This window comes from Pseudonaja textilis, chromosome 15 (assembly GCF_049901715.1).
Source record: "Pseudonaja textilis isolate UNSWEBS1 chromosome 15, rPseTex1.2, whole genome shotgun sequence".
Lineage (NCBI taxonomy): Eukaryota > Metazoa > Chordata > Lepidosauria > Squamata > Elapidae > Pseudonaja > Pseudonaja textilis.
This window is the reverse complement of record NC_142004.1, coordinates 8,831,301-8,851,641: the sequence shown is the minus strand read 5'-3', so window position 1 is coordinate 8,851,641 and position 20,341 is coordinate 8,831,301. Positions and strand designations below refer to the sequence as shown.

Below are 20,341 nucleotides of genomic sequence, written 5' to 3'. Positions count from 1 at the left end.
TTCACTTAACAACCTTGGCAAGAAAGGTTGCAAAATGGGGCAAAATTCACTTAACAGCTGTCTCATTAAGCAATGGAAATGCTGGTCTCAATTACGGTTGTAAGTCGTGGATTACCTGTAGGAAATGTGCACTGTAAATCAGCAATGCTGGCTTATTTTATACAGAGGTAGCCATCACATACAAAATGTATCTGCTAGTAAAATAACCGAGCCATTCATGGTCCTTGACATTTGCTATATCAAACCCAAAATAAATGAGGCAGGGGAGGAAAGGAAATGTTATTCTCCTTTCCATTTTTCCTTTCCTGAAAGAATGGCGCTTGGGTGATAATTAAATCTGCATTTATGTGTGTCTAATTCAATAAAATGCAGCAGCGTAATTTGATAAGAGAAGTTTCACCAAGCAGCCACAGCCATAGGGTTGACTTTGAGCTGCTGCGGAAAGACTCCTCCACAAAGTGCAAACATATTATTAATTTTAAAATTGTGAAGCCATTTGCAAATAAAATTGACTGTTTTTCATACACACACACACACACATTAATTACAAGAAGTCTTAGAAGGCAGAGACAGATGATTACTGCTCGGTATTTTATTCTATGTCTGCAGGTTAAAAAAAAAAGAAAGACATGGCAGGCTGAATTTAAGTGGAAATCATTCTCTTTCTTTAATATTCGAAACATAGGCAATATTTTGAAACACTGCTTACAAATCTTGATAAAGTCCCTTTCTAATATCCTTCCACAGATGTACATTCAGACTAAAGCAAAGCCATTTCGTTTGTCAAATATCAATGAAATGCGAAGCTTGCTGGGAAACCAGACCCAACAGAGATCACTATTGTTTTTTAAATGGTTCTGTTTAAACCCAGATCATTCATCCAGGAAGTGTGAATGGATGCCCTAAATTATACAGAATATCCTTATTAATAAAGGCTGCACATACCAAGGCCACACAGAGTTGCCTACCACCACGGTATGGGCAGCTTATAAATTTTAGAATAACAATAAATGAAGTTTAAAGTGGCTTCCCAGAGGGGTTCAGATCCACCATTTGAATACTCCCACATTATGAGAAATCACCTGACTCTGGGGGCTAAGACAATCTAAAGCAATGGCACTTAGACTTATATACCGCTTCATGGTTCTTTACAGCCCTCTCTAAGTTGTTTACAATCAGCATCTTGCCCACAGCAGTGAGGTGGGTCCTCATTTTATCGACCTCAGAAGGGATGGAAGGCTGAGTCACTCTAGAACCGGTGAGACTCGAACTGATGGCAGTCGGCAGAGTTAGCCTGCACTACTGCGTTCTAACCAGTGTGGTTCTAGAACTATTTCATAGAGCCAAACTATTTTATGCAAGCAAACCCATGGAAATGGTTAAAGAAAACATGCTTTGACAAACTGTATAAGAAGCCTTAATTTATTTAAGCCACAGCTCTTTTACATGTGTGAGTGTATTCAGGAGGGTTTATTTTATGAGGGCAGGGCAGTGATTATAAATGGCAGGAGGCCCTTTAATTAATTGTGACTTACAGCTCCAGCCAAGTAATGATTCAGAGGCAGGTCGTGTCAAGGGGCAGACATCTGAACGGTTGGTCTCTTCTTGAAAGCATGGAAACGAAAGGCGAAGAGATGCAGGGGTTTTTTTTTTTCTCCCAAGAGCTGTGTTGGTTGGTTCTTGGCAGTTTTTCCCTGCCTGTTTTCCTCCCCATTTTGTTCCAAAACCTGCAGCGCCAACAGTGTCGCATTGGACTTACCGGGACCGTGAATTCACTCGTCCACAAGGCACTCTGAGTGATTTAAGCCTCGTTCACTGTCCATCCGCACTTAAAACTTGGAGAGCACCACTGCCTGATAAAATCAATGGGGTTTTTTTTTTTTTCAATCAGCAAGCCAGGCTAAGAGAAGCATTCATAACATGACGTGGCTTAAATGCGCATCTTCCAAGCTTGCAATTGTCACACGTACAAACACACACAGGCTATTTTAATTAGCACAGCTAGCGACAAGAAAAGCTGTTGAGCGTACATCTACCTTCTGTCTCCATCGCTTGGTTCTAGCACAGCATTGGAAAATGTCTGCATAAGCAGAAAACATTTCTATGGTAATTGTACCCATTGTGGGAGAGGCAGGGAGCTGCACCAACTAAGAAATAATTAGAATAAGAAATAATTAGCAAGACAAAGGAACACATGACAGCGACCAGCGAGAATGTTTAACTTAGTTTAGAAACTAGTTCTTGGAAGCATTGTTTCCCATCTCTCCAATTTATGCCCCAATTAATCTTCCACTCTATTGTGTAATGCTTAAATTTCCTTTAACTTGGAGTCTCTGCTTGGCGTTGGAGGTAGCTGGGTTATCTGCCTTCTGCTTCGTTCATCCAGCATTGGGGCAGAGTCGAGTCCTTTGAATTTTTGCGATACACAAGATAATTAAGCTCGGTCTTTAGCTTAATAGGAGATGGTGAGAACAATTCTGTGGGAGAGCCAGAAAAAAAATAGACAGTAGATTAGAGACTGTTACGTCGCACACCTCTGGGCCCAGCCTAAGTCTCAGTTCTGTTGTCTTTTGCAGCCTTAGTTCTTAGTAACCAGGATCCAACAGTTACTGCCACATTCCAGCTTGCTCTGCCCTGAGTTGGGCTCTATTTTTTTCAAAGTCTGTTTTGTCCAGGCCTTGTTTGAGTTCTTTCTGTAGTTCCTAGCTCCAGCTCAAGAGACTAGGTGCTCCTTCAGAAGGTCTCTCTGGTCATGCCTAACATCTGGATGTCGTCAATAGAAGAGAATGTTTGTAGCTCGGGGTCCTTAGTGGTCTCTGAGCTTAATGGTTTTCCTGTGGGTGTTTCATGACCTAACTAGGTAACATCACCAGTGCTAGAAAGGAATGGGATTTGCAGAGTGGAGGAGGAAGAGGTCTGTAGGGTTCTTGATGCTCTCTTGAGCTTGGTGGTTTCCTTGCAGATGTTTCATTACCCAACTAGATAACTTCATCAGCGTTAGGAGTGGTTGAGATTTGTTCTTTGTTTCATCTCTGTCCCTAATAACCTTTTCTCAGAATTTATGGCAGCCTCATCTTTGTTATTTCATCTTAGTCCTTTGTTCTTTATCATGTCTTTGGTTAGCTAATGAAAAGCCATCTTTGAAAATCCCCGCTGTTTGATGTTTTTAGAGCAGTCACAGCATTTCATATTCTTTTTTTTTTTTTAAGAAACTTTTGTTCTGCCTCTCACACATTTTTCAGGTCTTCTTCCAAACAATCTTTAAAAGGCCATGTAAATTTTGGGTGTTGTTTTTTTTTAAAGTTGCCTGATTTTCAGACAAGAATGCAGCTTGGCATAAGAAATGGTTGGTCTCCCATACGCCTTAAGTTAAATGACAATCTCTTTTCTTTTCCTCCTCCTCCGCCACCAGCAAAACAGAAGTTAGAAGACCGGTTGGCAGCCGCAGCAAGAGAAAAACTTGCCCAGGCTTCCAAAGAATCGAAAGAGAAACAGCTCCAAGCAGAACGAAAGAGAAAAGCCGCCCTCTTTTTGCAGAATCTGAAGAATCCACTGGCAGACATGGAAGTTGAAAAAATGGAGGAAAGTGCCTTTAACATGGAGGTGAGCAAAGGAGTTTAAACCACAGTGGGAATTTGTAATGGCAGGTGGGGAAAAACCTTGAGGGAGGGGACAAAGAGATGCTGCCAAGGGAAGCGTCCGATAAGAGACTGCATAGCCCAGAGCGGCATTAGAAATGGAGGAAGATGCTCAGAAGGGACTCTCCCTCGTTTCTCAGGCTGTAAAGGAGGCGACGGTAACGGTAGATGGGAAAGACCTCAGGAGAGGGAGGGAAGGAAGGGATGCTGCCTATGAAATGGTCAGATAAGAGACTGCATCATAGTCTTTAAATGTCATTGTTCTGAGTAATGACTGAGTAATGTTCTTCTGACTTCACGGAAGTCAGGACTCTGGCACTTCGTTCAGGTTCAAGAGATTCTTTATTGAGCGCATCATATCGGCACTTAGAAAGGTGAAGCTCTAAATTATTCCCGCGCTTAGGGATAGTTAAAAGAATAAGACCTCCCCACTCGCCTTTGTCTCTCGGGTCACGTGGGCCAATCGGTTCAGATGTAGGTTCCTGCTGAACTTCTAACAGGTGTCCGTTGACATAACCTTGGTTCTCTCTCTGGCTGGTAGATGTTATGGCTAGCTGGCTGAAGCACCACATTCCTGAGTCGTCCGTTTCCCCCCCCCCCCCAATTCTCCCCCTCTCCCTTGAATGGCAACCAAGAAACAAAGCAGAAATAAGTATGAAGTACTTTTGCAGGTTGACACCCAGAGCTTTACAATTGGTGGAGAAAGGCTCTCAGGAGACACCCTCCCTAGTTTCTTAGGCTGTAAAGAAGATGGCATGTGAGAAAGACCTTGGGAGACAGGGAGTAAAGATGCTGCTCAGGGAACGGTCAGATAAGAGACAGCATAGCCCAGAGCTGCATAACGGGCGAAGGAAGAGGCTTAGAAAGGACCCTCTCTAGTTCCTTATCGTTTAAAAGAGATGGTTGCTATGGTGTGTAAGAAAGACACCGAGAAACAGGACAGAGAGAAGCTGTTTAGGGAATGCTCAGATAAGGGAATGATCAGATAAGAGACAGTGTACCCCACAGGTGCGTAAAGGGCGAAGAAAGAGGCTCAGAAAAGACCCTCTCTAGTTTCTCATCCTGTAGAGGAGATAGCTATAATGGTATGTGGGAAAGACCTTGGGAGACAAAACAAAGTCACATTATTATTTAGGGAACCGTCTGATAAAAGAAGGCATGGCCCACAGCTGCATAACAGATGAAGAAAGAAACTCAGAAGGGACCCTCCCTAGTTTCTCAGGTTATAAAAGAGACTATTATACTTTCAGACTTGCAAAATTCTGTCAATGTAGTTTTGCAATAAAGTAGGATTACTTCCGTGAGTCGTGTTTCCCATCTGGTCTAGTAAGGCCGACAAAATTGCCAAGAGGCTGTTTTGAGGGCGGACAAGGGGAGAGCTACCGGCACTGCTGTAAACATTAGTATTGACTGAAAATTGAATAAGGAGTATTCTTTAAAGAAAGGAAGAAACAAATTGTCTAAAACGAACCATATGTTGGTCTTTGGGCATTGTGATTAATGGATTCGGCCCATTCTTCCTGAGATCTCCAAAGTGAGGCAAATCATCCACATTTTTAAAGGGCGGGGGATTTTTGTATTTGCTAAACTATGGGGTGGGATGCTAAGATTTGCATTTCTAATAAAAGCATACATTATTTGCATTTCCCAAACAAGTCCATGAACTGGAGTAAAATCCCCGTCAGATAACAACACGTTTCTTTCAAGGAGCAGCATTGTGTTGGGGGAAGCACGCACCAAGGCATGTCAAAAGCGCTCACCTATTGGAGAAACCACTTCACAGTAATGGAGCATATTAGGATAAATCCACAGGCTCATAAAGAAATGTGTTTGTGCCAGATGAAATGAGGAATTTTTCACCCCCTTCCAGAGTTATTAAGATTTACTTAAGGCTTTTTAAGGTTGTGCTAGTTGCAAACATCCTTTGAAACGTCAGCTGAGTTCTCCACGTCTTCTTCAGTCCTGGAGTTTGTTTGTTTTTTAAGACTTGGAATTTTCTTTTCTCAGTCGAGGTCAGGTATTTCAGGCAACGTTGCACGCTAAAATCAGAGCAAACGGTGGGACTGATAGCTATTTTGGAACAAGTACGAGGGAGTTTCTAGCCTTCAGCGTGTACCAGGCAAGAAACTGCTTGAAAACCGGAGGCAAGAAACTCACTTTGCTAATAACTGCATCCGCCCTTAATTCCATCAGGGCAGTGCATTAGAACCTATGGAAGCTTTTGTTTTATTAATTACCGCTTTTCTTCATCTTGCTTGTTTTGAAAGGGGTGGATCTGGGATCTGAAGCAAAAAAAATAAAATGAATACCCTAAAAAGCTCTGAGGAACGTAGTGTTGCCAGGAGCAACCTAAGAGTTCTGAAAATAGTTATCCCCGGAAATTTGGGGGCTTGCTAGCTAGCTAACGTGGCTCCTGAGAACGAGTTTGGGGGCCTTCAAAACCAGGGCAGAGCGAAATCAAATTAAATTCCTAGGGAACAAAAGAGTATTGTGCTTGATCTTTGGCACCCGAGAGCTAGCAGCAGCTGTCCAAGCCTTCTCATTAGGAAAAAAAAAAAAATAGTCTGTATTGAGAAAATAGATCTTTTTTTCCCCTCTCCCTTTAAGGGATGATCAGTCATAGCCGAAGCCCCCAAGGAGCAGATGGTTCTTTGGCTCTTCCGATCTATTTATTTAATCATCCCTGCCTGCAGTTGGGAGGCTGGCAGAGAAGTTGCCATTTTGCAAAGTGCCCACTCTTCCGTGCCTATAACGGGAAAGCTTCAGAAGTGTGTGGGAGAGACCCTGGTAGGCACAGATTCTCCCAGTTGAAGTTGGGAGGTGGTTGGTTTCCAAGCTACTGAAACCAAGTGGAGCAATAAGCGCTTCTCTTCTTAGCTTAGATCAGCGTTTGTCAACCTTGGCATCTTTTAAGATGGGTGGCCTTCAATTCCCAGAATTCCCTGGCCAGCAACTCGAAGTTGAGTTGCAGTCCACCCATCGTACATCCCATCCAGTCCAACCATAAGTACCTCTCTCTTTATCTTAGATCAGTGTTTCTCCAACCTTGATAACTTTTAAGATGTGTAGACCTTAACTCCCAGAATTCTCCAGCCAGCAAGCTGAAGTTGAAGTCAAGTTGAAGTCCACCCATCTTCTATCAAACCAAGTTCAAACAAGTGGAAGAATAGTACTTCTCTCCTTATCTTAGATCAGTGTTTTTCAACCTTGGCAGCTTTTAAGATGGGCGGACTTCAATTCCCTAGCCACCAAGCTGAAGTTGAAGTCAAGTTGAAGCCCACCCATCTTATGTCCAACCATAAGTATCTCTCTCCTGATCTTAATTCAGTGCTTCTCAACCTTGGCAGCTTTTAAGATGGGCGGACTTCAATTCCCTAGCCACCAAGCTGAAGTTGAAGTCAAGTTGAAGCCCACCCATCTTATGTCCAACCATAAGTATCTCCCTCCTGATCTTAATTCAGTGCTTCTCAACCTTGGCAGCTTTTAAGATGGGTGGACTTCAATTCCCCAGCCACGAAGCTGAGGTGGACATTGAGTTGAAGTCCACCCATCTTAAAAGTTGCCAAAGCTGAGAAATCCTGCTTTATATCATGTGCCCAGTGAACGTTTACAGATCCAACATGAGATACAGGTGAAACTCGAAAAATTAGAATATCGTGCAAAAGTTCATTTATTTCAGTAATGCAACTTAAACGGTGAAACTAACATATGAGATAGACTTATTACATGCAAAGCACGATAGTTCAAGCCATGATTTGTCATAATTGTGATGATTATGGTTTACGGTTCATGAAAACCCCAAATCCACAATCTCAGAAAATTAGAATATTACATGCAATCAATAAAACAAGGATTGTACATAAAACAATATCGGACCTCTGAAAAATATAAGCATGCATATGTACTCAATACTTGGTTTGGGCCCATTTTGCAGCATTACTGCCTCAATGCGGCATGGCATGGAAGCTATCAACCTGTGGCACTGCTGAGGTGTTATGGAAGACCAGGATGCTTCAATAGCGGCCTTCAGCTCTTCTGCATTGTTTGGTCTCATGTCTCTCATCTTTCTCTTGGCAATGCCCCATAGATTCTCTATGGGGTTCAGGTCAGGCGAGTTTGCTGGCCAATCAAGCACAGTAATCCCACGGTCATTGAACCAGGTTTTGGTGCTTTTGGTAGTGTAGGCAGGTGCCAAGTCCTGCTGGAAAATGAAGTCAGCTTCCCCATGGTGTTGACCCTGGACTTAATGAAGCACAGTGGACCAACACCAGCAGATGACATGGCTCCCCAAATCAACACAGATTGTGGAAACTTCACACTGGACTTCAAGCATCTTGCAGTGTGTGCCTCTCCATTCTTCCTCCAGACTCTGGGTCCTTGGTTTCCAAATGAGATGCAAAAGTTGCTCTCATCAGAAAAGAGGACTTTGGACCACTGAGCAACAGACCGGTTCTTTTTTTCCTTAGCCCAGGTAAGACACTTCTGACGTCTTACGGCTTGAGAAGAGGAATATGACATTTGAAGCCCATGTCCAGGATCCGTCTGTGTGTGGTGGCTCTTGATGCACTGACTCCAGCCTCAGTCCAGTCCTTGTGAAAGTCCCCAACACTTTTGAATGGCCTTTTCCTGACAATCCTCTCCAGGCTGCGGTCATCCCTGCTGCTTGTGCACCTTTTTCTTCCACACTTTTCCTTTCCACATAACTTTCGATTAATGTGCTTTGATACAGCACTTTAGGAACATCCAACTTCTTTTGCAATTACCTTTTGAGGCTTTCCCTCCTTATGGAGGGTGTCATTGATGGTTTTCTGCACACAACTGTCAGGTCAGCAGTCTTTCCCATGATTGTGCTTCCTACTGAACCAGACCGAGAGACCATTTAAAGGCTCAGGAACCCTTTGCAAGTGTTATATGGCTTCATTAGCTGATTAGAGTGGGACATTTTGAGCCTAGAATATTGAACCTTTTCACAATATTCTAATTTTCTGAGATTGTGGATTTGGGGTTTTCATGAGCTGTACACCATCATCATCTCAATTATGACACATCACAGCTTGAACTATCTTGCTTTACATGTAATGAGTCTATCTCGTGTATTAGTTTCACCTTTTGAGTTGCATTATTGAAATAAATGAACTTTTGCACGATATTCTAATTTTTCGAGTTTCACCTGTATAGAAATATTTCTAACCCTAGTTAAATTTCACCAAGCCTTAATTTCAACATCTCTTAAGATTAGGGCCAACATATTTCCAAAAGATACTCCCTCTTAAAACAACTGTTCCCATGGAAGTCTATGCATGCTTTAACCTTCAAACTCCAAGCAGCCCCAGGCAGCATCAGTGTTGGAATCCAAGAACGACTTACATTGGGCTAAGATGCCTCAAAAAGATTAGCCGAGATTTCTAGTTTTCAGGAAAGAGTGTCATGAGGATCATGGTTTGTTTCCTATCCCGAAAGAATCATCTACCGTATTTTTCGGAATATAAGACACTCTGAAGTATACACCTAGCTTTTGGGGAGGAAAACAAAGGGGAAAAAAATCTGCCTCTGCCTCCCATCAATTTGCCTCCTTGCAGCAAACTGCCCGTTTCAGTTTCATCACAGCCTGATTAGCACCAGCAGCTGATCGTCGGTTGGATCAGCCTCCCCACAATCAGCTGTTTCAGGCTGCAGAAATTGCCATAGCCTATGGCCGCCTCCACATGCTCCCTTTTCTGCCTCCGCATCCCGTTTTCAGCTGCCGCGCACCCCATTTTCCACCCGTTCCAGGCAGCGGGGATCGGAATGGGTGGGAAAAGGGGCATGTGGAGGCCAAGAACGGGCCACGCAGAGGCGGTAATAGGCAGGGACAATCCCTGCAGCCGAAACAGTTGATCATTGGGAGGCCGATCCAGCCAACAATCAGCTGCTGGTGCCAATCAGGCTGTGCTGAACCTAAAACAGCTGTTTGCTGCAAGGAGGCAAATTGCTGGGAGGGCAGAGGGTAAAGGGTAGGGGCTGGTGGGTGGACGGGGCTTCGGCAACATTTGTTGTATAAGACGCACAGATATTTCCACCCACTTTGGAGGATGGAAAGAGTGCGTCTTACACTCTGAAAAATATGGTGATCTCTGGGCATTCGGATCCTTGTGCCTCTCTTTTGCAAGCTAACGGAACCATAATTAATCTCACTCTTTGGGGAGAAAATTTAGCTTGTCAGAATATTTTTGTGCGAATATTCCTAAATTGCAAATTTTGGGGACACATTTTCCCGTGGTTTCTTGAGGCAAAGGCACGAGGTCTGTGACCTGACACACACACAAAAAAGGGAGATTGTGTGAAAGGCAGAACCATTCACCTTGGATCCCATCTGGAAAGGCAGCTTAGAAATCACTTGGATCTTGATTACACTCTATTTAATTACCAGCTTTAAACTGCGGGCATGTTTTGTGTTGATAAGAAAAAAAAGGCCTTTCTCTTAAGTCTTTAAACTTAATTGCTCTGCAAGCTTTGGCAAAGATTCCCATAAAACTGTTGGATGGGTTATCAGGTCTGAATTGCTGCTGCAAAGCTGGAGCTGCGATCTCCCAGTATCTAATTCTACGAGATTGGTTTCATTCTTCTGACAGTTTCTTAGATCATTGACCAAAAACTTAACAATCACAACAGAAACTCTTATAGCAACTAGCTTACTAAATGTGTAAACCCAGCCAGTGGTTTATTCAGCAGTCTGTTTAAGCAGAACATGGCCTGACCCTGCTGTCTGAATCCTGTCATTATATGTGTATGCTGTACAGTAATTTTGGATGCATCATTTTCTGGTTCTCAAATTTCAGGGACTGTTTTCACAGCCCTGAGCTTCCTTGTTATCTTGTTCTTTCTCTTGTTCTGGTTTTATTTGATTCCTGAGAGTTTGTATTTTTTCCCCCACTCTTGTTCTTTCATGTTTGGGCCGTCGTTTTTGTTCTTGGTACGGAAGTCTTTTCTTTTTGTGGTGTAAAACTTCCAGCACATCTTTGGGTAATGACATCTTGAGCAAACTCAGTAGAAGGATCATAAATTCTCCATCACCAGGGGAGAATAAACATTATCTTAGCAAGAAATGTGACGGCTGCTGAAGGATCTATATTACAACCGCCTGTTTCCCAGTAATGAAGACAGAGCTATATCTTAAAACCTAGGTTTTTTTTTCCCTCCCTGGGATGGAAAATCCAATTCAATTAAAATTTCCATCACGTCTTTGTAAGCTCGTGAAAGCACATCAGCTTAAGGATTGAAGTATAAATCAGAGGCCAGTGACTTAAATCTAAGACTTCATGTACGCAGAATAGCAGCGAGAGCATCTTAGAGTATAAGTTTGATTATTATTTTTTTCATCCAGGCCGACAGTGTGCCGTGGTTATTTTTGAGTAAAGTGCTTAAACCCCAAAAAGATTAATATTCTTAGCTTAATTCTGTGAGTCTGTGGATGGTTTGAATTATCAATCCAGAGATAGCTTCCGAGCTAAGAATGAAGCTCTTTCAGGTGGTTCTTGAGAGAGATTCCTATACTCTCCATGAATCGAGACTTCGGGGCAGGGGGGATGTGATGCTTCTGCTAAAAATAACTGGAATTGTATGTAAATGAGGCTTCTTTGTTTTAAATCTCCTTTAATAGCTTTTGTGTTTTTAATAACACTCTTTATGTTGTTAACAAGCACATGGAAATGCAGATTTGAAAAGACAATGAATATCTTTAATTGCTCCCAAGCAACAGTTCTTGTAATTTAAGGCAATTGGTGTGAATGACATATTAAATTGTATATTATTAGCCCACTAACAAATTTCAAGGGTTCCTGTCACCATCACTCATCCTGCCCTTCCGTCCTTCCCTCTTCATTTCGTTTAAAAGTATTTTGAGAGCTTGTTCTTGGAGTGGAGCAATCTTCAAGTTTGATTGTTTTGTTACGGTTGGTTGTCCAGCTGATGCTTGATGCATCTGATGTGGTTAAGAATTAGAATGTTCACCTTGTTGACGATTTGGGAGTGATGCGGTGGCCTAGAGGTGGAGCTCTCACCTCACAGTCAGGAGGCTGTGAGTTCGATATTTCTCTCTCTCTGGACACAATGAGAATATATCTGCTGAACAGAACTCCGCATCGGTGACAGGAAAGGCCTCCGGCCAGTAAACACTCAGCTCCATTCAGTTGCCCCGACTCCACTCCAATGCAAGGCATTAAAGGGCAAAACAAACCTTGTTGATAATTTATGACAGTGAAAGTGCCTAACTCACCTTCCTTTTGGAGTTGGGCTTGGATCTGAAACTGAAGAAGACACACTTTTTTGGCAAAGGGGGCAAAATAGTATTTGCAGCAGTTGCTTTTAGAATGACATTTCGGGTAGAGCAAGACGTGCGATCTGCATGTCTGTCATGTTCTCCTTGAAGGTGGAACCTTTGAAAGCTTGTCCTGTCCTAAGATAGGTGGGCCTGGACTTACTCGCTCGTCTTCAAGCTCTTCAGAGATGAGACAACCTCAGTGCAGACAATATTGTGTGTGGGTGTTTGCTCCACATAACAGCTTCTGATGAGAAGAGACAGGGGGAAAGGAGATGAAGATAAGTGAGGCTGTCTTAGTGAGGCTGGAGAACTTCATAGTTTGAGGATGGATTTTTCCTTCTGGAGTATTTTCCTAAATAAAAAAATAACCTTAAAAATAGCTTTGGAATACATTTGTTTTAAAACAACATTCATCAGTCGTGTGCAGTAGCTTGAGAATAGCTCAGGGCAGGGCAGGGCTGCTGGGGGTTCGCAGGGGTTCGAGAGAGCCCCTAGCGAAGATTCTGTGCAGTTTGGAGAACCCCCAAATCCCACCCCTGGCTGGCCCCACCCACCCCACCCTTCCCAGGAGTCCCCACTTGGCCCGCTTTGGATGGAGGTAAACGGAGGGCTTGCATGGAAGCTCAGGGAAGGTGAAAAACGGGCCTCCCGGAAGTTCGGGAAGGCCAGAAATGGGCCTCTTTCCCGCTTCCAGAGAGCCTCTGGAGCCCCGGGAGGCCGTTTTCGCCATCCCGGAGGCTTGAAGAACTGCCCCGCCCCCGTCACGGTGCAGGAGGCCGACTAGGCCACGCCCACCATGGCCACGCCCACCCAGCAACCAGGCAGAGAACCCATTGCTTAAAATGTTTTGAAGCCCACCCCTGGCTCAGGGGATGACATTCACATATCTAAAATATATTACATGGTTTTTTACGTTGAGTTTGGGCCTCACCGTGTTGTGTGAACCGTGCCGCGACGCAGATATTCATAGACTCCTAGGGCCGGAAGGGAACTCGAAGGTCTTCCGATCCAACCTCCCATGTTGCGCGGACCCAGTTAGTGTGCAGAAATCCACATCAGCAACTGCCATCATGCAGAAAGCCCCCCCCCCTTTTTTTTTTTTGAAAATACATAAAATATTCCCCGAAATCGTTGGGTTTTTTTATTCTTTTATCATCACCTGGTTATCCTCACTTCGTGATGACGGTTTAAATTTGTTCGACGTGGCTCAACTTCAGAAGACTTCACCTTATTTTATAAAACGCCGCATTCCTGCTCTCGAATCAAGGTTTGGAACCCAGCTCCGACATCTTGACACCCGTCGAAGTTTATAATCCTCGGGAACTTTTCGGACTCTGCCTCTGCCCCTCCCCTTCTTCCTGTGTGCTTTCTAATATGGTAATGGGGCTGTCACAGTAACCCTGATTTGCTACAGGTTTATAAATGTTAGTAAGCACTTATCCAGCTTTGCATCCCAGGGTTTAGCTGGCAGCTTCCATTTGCTGTATATCAACCAAGCTGGTCAATACCTCGACCCCCGGTAAATGGTTTCTGTGCATAATAGAAGTTGGAACGGTGCCTGTATTCCTTCATAAACCAGGGATAATTGGCATTCGGAGGGAGAAAATTGATTGCATAAATGCCTGTCAGAACTCAAAAGAGCTGCTCAAAGACCTCTTAGCAAGCATTAACTCAGAGGGCTCCAGGTTGAAGAATGGGGCAGCTAATCGCCCCCTGCTTTATTTCATCGAGTTCCTGCTTTGTGCTTTTCATTATCCTTCCTGAGATAAATTTCCATTTATCTTCATCGCTAAATCTTGACTGACAGCTAGAGGCAGATCCACTTTCCTCAAGGGGGAAAGGATTTATTTTTTATTTTCTTTGATGATATCTTTTGCAGCATCCTCGACTTGGCCAGCATTCCTTGTGTAATGTGTGCGGTTTTTGTATGTTTGTGTCCATCATCACTTTTAAACGTGTGTGCGTGTGATTGACACGATCATCCCCTGGTATTTGTTACATTTTTGAAGCGCCCGTCTGCAGGGGTGGGATTCAAATTTTTTTAACAATCAGTTCTGTGGGCGTGGCTTAGTTGGTGGGCATGCCTTGGTGGTCATGTGATTGGGTGGACGCGGCTTGGTGGTCATGTGATTGGCTGGGTGTAGCCAACTCAACATCACTCACATCGAGGCATGCATCTCCTCGCCTGGCTTCTCAAGACTGTGGGGATGCTGCAACAGTCGTAAGTGTGAAAAATGGTCATAAGTCCCTTTTTTCAGTGCCATGGTAACTTTGAATGGTCACTCCACACAAGCAAAGTACCAGCAAAGGAGGGGAAAGAAAACTCCAGAGAAGTTCCAGAGACAGGAAGTCTAGTCCTGCCAAGAATGTAATAAGGGTTAACGGAGAGGCAGTTTCTGTAAGCAACACCAGAATGTTTCCTTCCTGCCTTCCTTACAGGATTAGGCCAGTAATTTCTTCTAACAACCGGTTTTCTGAACTGCTTAGAATGTTAACAGTCGGTTCTAGCGAATAGGTGCGAACCGGTAGAATCCCACCCCTGCCCGTCTCCTCCGAGAAAGACCCTTGGCCGTGTCTAAAGGTAAAGGTTCCCCTCGCACATAATACGTGCTAGTCATTTCCAGCTCTAGAGGGCAGTGCTCATCTCCGTTACAAAGCCGAAGAGCCAGCGTTGTCCGAAGACGTCTTTATGGTCATTTGACCAGTATGACTAAACGCCCATAAGGAGCACGGAACGCTCTTACCTTCCCACCAAAGTGGTCCCTATATTTCTACTTGCATTTTTTTACGTAGGTTGGCAGAAGCTGGGATAAGGAATGGGACTCCCATTATGCGGCACCAGGGATTCGAACCATCGAACTGCCGACCTTTCTGATCAGCAAGCTCAGCATCTTAGCCACTGAGCCACCACATCCCTCTGACCGTGCCTAGTAAAACGTTAAAATAGTACATAAGAATTAAATCAAGAATTAAATCAGCGTTTCGACAGACCCCCAAAACAGGGCTTAAACAACCTAGATTAGAAGTTCTGACGTCGGCAGAGCTGCAATTTGGAGGCCGAATTTTAGACACCGGGCAACTTGTCCACACTTAACGACCATTTGCAGCATCCTGCTGTCACAGGACATTTTAACAAAGTGTTTTTCCAGAAACTACCAGAAAAAGAAAAAAAAAACGGCCCATGGAGAGACAATGGCTTAACTTCACAAAACTGCCACATTCGTTTAACAGCCGCTACCTAAAAGGTGGCAAGATCGAATTTGGTCGGACGATGACAACTCTCGCGACAAATCTCGTGACTCAGCGACCGAAACTGCGGATTCCATCGCGGATCGTAAGTCGAGGACTACCTGAAGAGACTCAAGACTCCCTGTCCAGACGACCATCTCTTCTCCCCGCTCTGCTCAGGCCTTTTTTTTCCCAGACGTAGAACATCAAAGGGTCCTCAAGAAATGCCCATCACAGATCTATGAGCGGGGGAAAAAAATGAAGAAATGAAAACATGCCTTATCAGATTTTGCAGCGATTAAACGCTCCTTGAAGGAAAGCGACGTTGTTTGCGTTTGAATGGCAGTGCCGGGCTCTGCCTTGCCTTCAAACAAAGTATTGATTCCCTTGACATGCTGATAAAAACATTTCTGTGCTTCAGCTTTTGACATTTTAAGGACTCCTCGCCTGAAACGCTTTTTATTTCCCAAACACGTTCCGATGGCTTTATTTTATTATTTTTATGACGGCTGCGTGGGTTTTTTTATTACTCTCGGCAACCTTTTTTTTCCTCCCCCTGCCCCAAATAAATTACTTAAGTTTGTTTATTTTATTCCAGAAACCTGTCATTGTTGGTCTCTCTTTATATATAAACGGCTTGCCCTGGATAGCCCAATCGAGAAACTGCCAGCCCAGGCAAGCAAACTAACACTAAACAACAATCTAATCAAGGAACCACCAAGAGCGTTCCTACCAACGCTGACGGGGCAAATGGTTGTCTATAAACAGAGAGCAAGCCCCACTCTTTTCTAGCACTGATGATGTTACCTAATAGGGTCTTGAAACGTCTGCAAGAAAACAACCAAGTTCAGACAGCACCAAGGACCCAACAGTTGTCCTCTCTGCAAACCCCACTCCCTTCTAGCGCTGATGATATTATCTAGTTCGGTCATGAAACATCTGAAGGCACACCACTAACTTCACAAAGCAGTTAGGGGCCACACAATGCTTTTCATCTCTGCAAACCCCACTCCCTTCTAGCACTGATGATGTTCCGTAGTAGGGTCAAGAAACGTCTGAAAGAAAGCAACCAAGCCCAGAGAACACCAAGGACCACACAATCCTCCTCCTCGTCCTTGCTGCAAACCCCAATCTCTTCAGGCACTGATGTTACCCAAGAGGGACTTGAAACGTCTACAAAGAAAGCAACCAAGTTCAGACAGCACCAAGAACCCAACAGTCCTTCTACCCCTCCTCCCCGAAACCCCTCCTCTTGTCAGCTTTGGAAACCATATTAGCACCAGAAACTTTAGGTCAGGCGGTGCAAAGACTCAGTGAAGATGGAGGAGAAAGATGACACCCTCCGTTCTAGCGCTGATCATGTTATCTAGTAATGTCATGAAACATCTGCAAGAAAACCACCAAGCTCAGAGAACACCAAGGACCACACAATCCTCCTTCCCTCCCCTCCACAAACCCCACTCCCTTCTAGCACCGATGTTGTTCCCTAGTAGGGTCATGAAACGCCTGGAAGAAAGCAGCCGAGCTCAGAGAGCACCAAGCAACACACAGTCCCCTTCCTCCTCTCTGTGAACCTCACTCCCTTCTAGCACTGATGTTGTTCCCTAGTAGGGTCATGAAACGCCTGGAAGAAAGCAGCCGAGCTCAGAGAGCACCAAGCAACACACAGTCCCCTTCCTCCTCTCTGTGAACCTCACTCCCTTCTAGCACTGATATTGTTCCCTAGTAGGGTCATGAAACGCCTGGAAGAAAGCAGCCGAGCTCAGAGAGCACCAAGGAACACACAGTCCCCTTCCTCCTCTCTGTGAACCTCACTCCCTTCTAGCACTGATGTTGTTCCCTAGTAGGTTCATGAAACGCCTGGAAGAAAGCAGCCGAGCTCAGAGAGCACCAAGCAACACACAGTCCCCTTCCTCCTCTCTCTTGAACCTCACTCCCTTCTAGCACTGATATTGTTCCCTAGTAGGGTCATGAAACGCCTGGAAGAAAGCAGCCGAGCTCAGAGAGCACCAAGCAACACACAGTCCCCTTCCTCCTCTCTGTGAACCTCACTCCCTTCTAGCACTGATGTTGTTCCCTAGTAGGGTCATGAAACGCCTGGAAGAAAGCAGTCGAGCTCAGAGAGCACCAAAGGAACACACAGTCCCCTTCCTCCTCTCTGTGAACCTCACTCCCTTCTAGCACTGATGTTGTTCCCTAGTAGGGTCATGAAACGCCTGGAAGAAAGCAGCCGAGCTCAGAGAGCACCAAGGACCACACTGAGCTACAAGCATTCGCTCCCGTTGATTCCTCTTAATTGCTCAGCGTTATCCCTTCTTCAAAACCTGCTCCTTTCGATTAATCCCAGAGTATTGCCTGGAATATTTAAAACGGGCCCTTTCTCTGGAGATCAGATTGAAGAAGCTCTTTTGCCAGAACAGTTCAAAAATTGTAGGTTCTCAGATCGCTTCCCTGCAAGACGAGGGCTTGGCAGTTCCCGGCATTTTTGATCCTGTTTTATATAACCAGGCATCTCAAGCCCCCTTATTTCTGCAAATGCTGGAAATAAAACTTTCCTTCCATCTCCCATCTCTCCCCCCCCACCCCCATATACACACACACACCCTAAAAAACATCTTATTCTCTCTTCGCCCTGATGTGTCTCTTGTGCATTTCTGTCTTCTACACTTCAGCAAACGTTTTGGCATTTTAATTAGAGCTTTTTCAGCTCCCTTGACAGATGTTTCAGGACTGGGGACCTGCTTTGATTTTTATCCTAGCAAAGCTTTCTCGAGAGTCTGCTGTGAAACTTCAGAAAATGCTGTTCAGAAAAAAAAAAAGGTCATTTCCCCTCCTTCCCCTCCCCCCCTTTTCCCCCTTCGCTTCTTTTCATGCATTGAAAAGACTGGCTTTATCCGTGCTTGGAAATTGTGCAGGCTTGCATCCTTTTGGATTTTCAATAGCTCTTCTGGGCTGACCACTGTCGTGCTGTGCTCATTTCTTCTTCCCTTTTTTTTTTTTCCTTTTTTTTCGGAAAGAGGATTCTTTCTTGAAGTGGTCAAGGGACCAAAAATGCAAGGATTTATCCAGGCAGTCAGCAGGGATCTAGGGTAGCACCAGCTGAAAGAAGCAAACAAACAGGAGAGGTTGTATTCACACAACTTCCTTAATCTGGTGCTGGGTTTGTAGAGATTCTCATCCTGGTTGTCCCAAAGATGCTTTTTTTGTTTTTTGTTTTTCAGGAGGCCACTGGACTTTCTTGTTTTTTTCTTTTGAAGATGTTTCGCTTCTCATGCAGGAAGCTTCTTTAGCTCTGACCAGATGGTGGGGAATGGACGGATTTATATTCCCTGCTGGTCATTTGCATCCTTTTGGAGGGTCGTTGAGGCCACTTGGAGGTTTCTCTGTCCTTGGGGTCACCTGAGTGGAATGGATTTCCAAAGGAAAAATTGCAGACTACAGGAACCGGGAGCACCGCTCAGGTGACTCTGAGGATACAGATAAACCTCCAAGGGGCCTCAACGACCCTCTAAAAGGATGCAAATGACCAGCAGGGAATATAAATCCTTCCAGTCCCCACCGTCCAGTCAGAGCTGAAGAAGCTGCTTGGATGAGAAGCAAAACGTCTTCAAAAGAAAAAAAACAAGGAAGTCCAGCTGCCTCCTGAAAAATAAAAAGCACCTTTGGGTCTGGTTCTGGGTTGTTCTGAAGTGTAAAGCATCAGATGAACCCAACAGGATGGCTTTGAATCACAGCCCCCAAAACAAATCGGAACCAAACCAAGGTGACCAGGTTGTGTGAATGTCCTGACTGAGCGCGTTTCATGAACATAGGCGTCTTCATTCATGTTGAACACCCCCCCTCTTTTTTTTTAAAGAGGCGCTTTTAAACTTTTCACGAAGATGGTGATCTAAAATAAACCCTGCAAAGGCAGCTAAAATTAGAAGCGTTCGATGGATCCCGCAATTACCTTCTGCTCTTCCAGCATCAAGGAGGACTTGTCTCTTATTGATCCATCCGGTCGGAGGTCGTGCAGGGAGGAAGGTGTAGCGATGGTGGAATTCCTGCCTAATGATAACGTCTTTTCCAGGTCACAGTTAAAGAACTAGAAATTGGATGCTGGCCCAGACGTCCTGCTGTCAGGAGGGGTAGGAATTTCCAGTTACCTTAAGGGCTGCATTTCCCTGGGTTGGTGCTTTTAAAGGCACATTGAAAAGCACCAAAGGAGAATGCAAGAAACCTAAATAAGATCCTCGACTTGCGACTTCCAGTTGAGCCCAGCATTTCTGTTGCTAAGCGAGGCATTTGTTAGGGGTGTCTTGCCCCATTTTACCGCCTTTCTTGCCACCGTTGTTAAGCGAATCATCGCAGCCTTTAAAGTTAGTCACACGGTCGTTAAGCAAATCTGGCTTCTCCGTTGACTTTCGTTCGTGGGAAGGTCGCAAAAGGGGATCACGAGATCCCCAGGGACGTTGCAACCGTCATAAATACGAACCCGTTGCCAAAGCGTCTGAATTTTGATCAGTTTTGAACATTTTGATTTCATGACCGTGGGGAGGCTGGGATGGTCATAAATGCAAGGAGTTGTCGTAAGCTTAAGTTACAGTGCCGTCGTAACTTTGGTCATTAAAGAAATAGTCATAAGTTGAGGACTACCAGTCCTCGGTTGCCAAGTATGGTTGGGTGCCCTCACAGCCCTCTTATCCAGCTCAGTTGGAAGTGGAGTTGCTGTATTTTTGCAAATGTGCTTATTCATTTTAACCTTGGTTAAGATTTGGGTTCGGTTTTTACGTTCAAGCTTGCTATGCAAAACCCATTTCTTCTGTTGAACGTGTGATTTCATGTCCTAGATGCATCAAGAAAAAGTGGTAATTTAATCGTCGGATTAAGCATGTTGTTCGAACTTAAGTAGTGATCTTAAGTTCAGCTGTTTATTACCTTCAAGAACTTTATTTCAGAATAGAATGACAGAGTTGGAAGGGGGCCTCGGAGGTCTTCTAGTCCAACCCCCTGCTCAAGCAAGAAGAGCCAATACCATTTCAGATAAATGGCTACCCAATCCCTTCTTAAAAACTTCCAGTGTTGGAGCATCCAGAACATCTGGATTCGAACCATTCCACTGTTAAATTGTCCTCCCTGTTAGGAAATTTCTCCTTAACTCCAGATTGTTTTTCTCTTTGATTAGCTGCCATCCATT

At 44.4% G+C, this 20,341-nt stretch overlaps 1 protein-coding gene across 7 annotated transcripts in view; it reads left to right on the top strand.

The window, feature by feature from the left end:
* The window catches only part of SFSWAP (splicing factor SWAP), a 92,130-nt gene that overhangs the window by 50,580 nt on the left and 21,209 nt on the right, over window positions 1-20,341 (top strand). For all 7 annotated transcript variants that reach the window (XM_026716262.2, XM_026716259.2, XM_026716258.2 and 4 more), the window contains one exon: window positions 3,413-3,603. In XM_026716262.2, coding sequence (XP_026572047.1) covers window positions 3,413-3,603 — 191 coding nt within the window. The remainder of the gene's footprint in view (window positions 1-3,412; window positions 3,604-20,341) is intronic.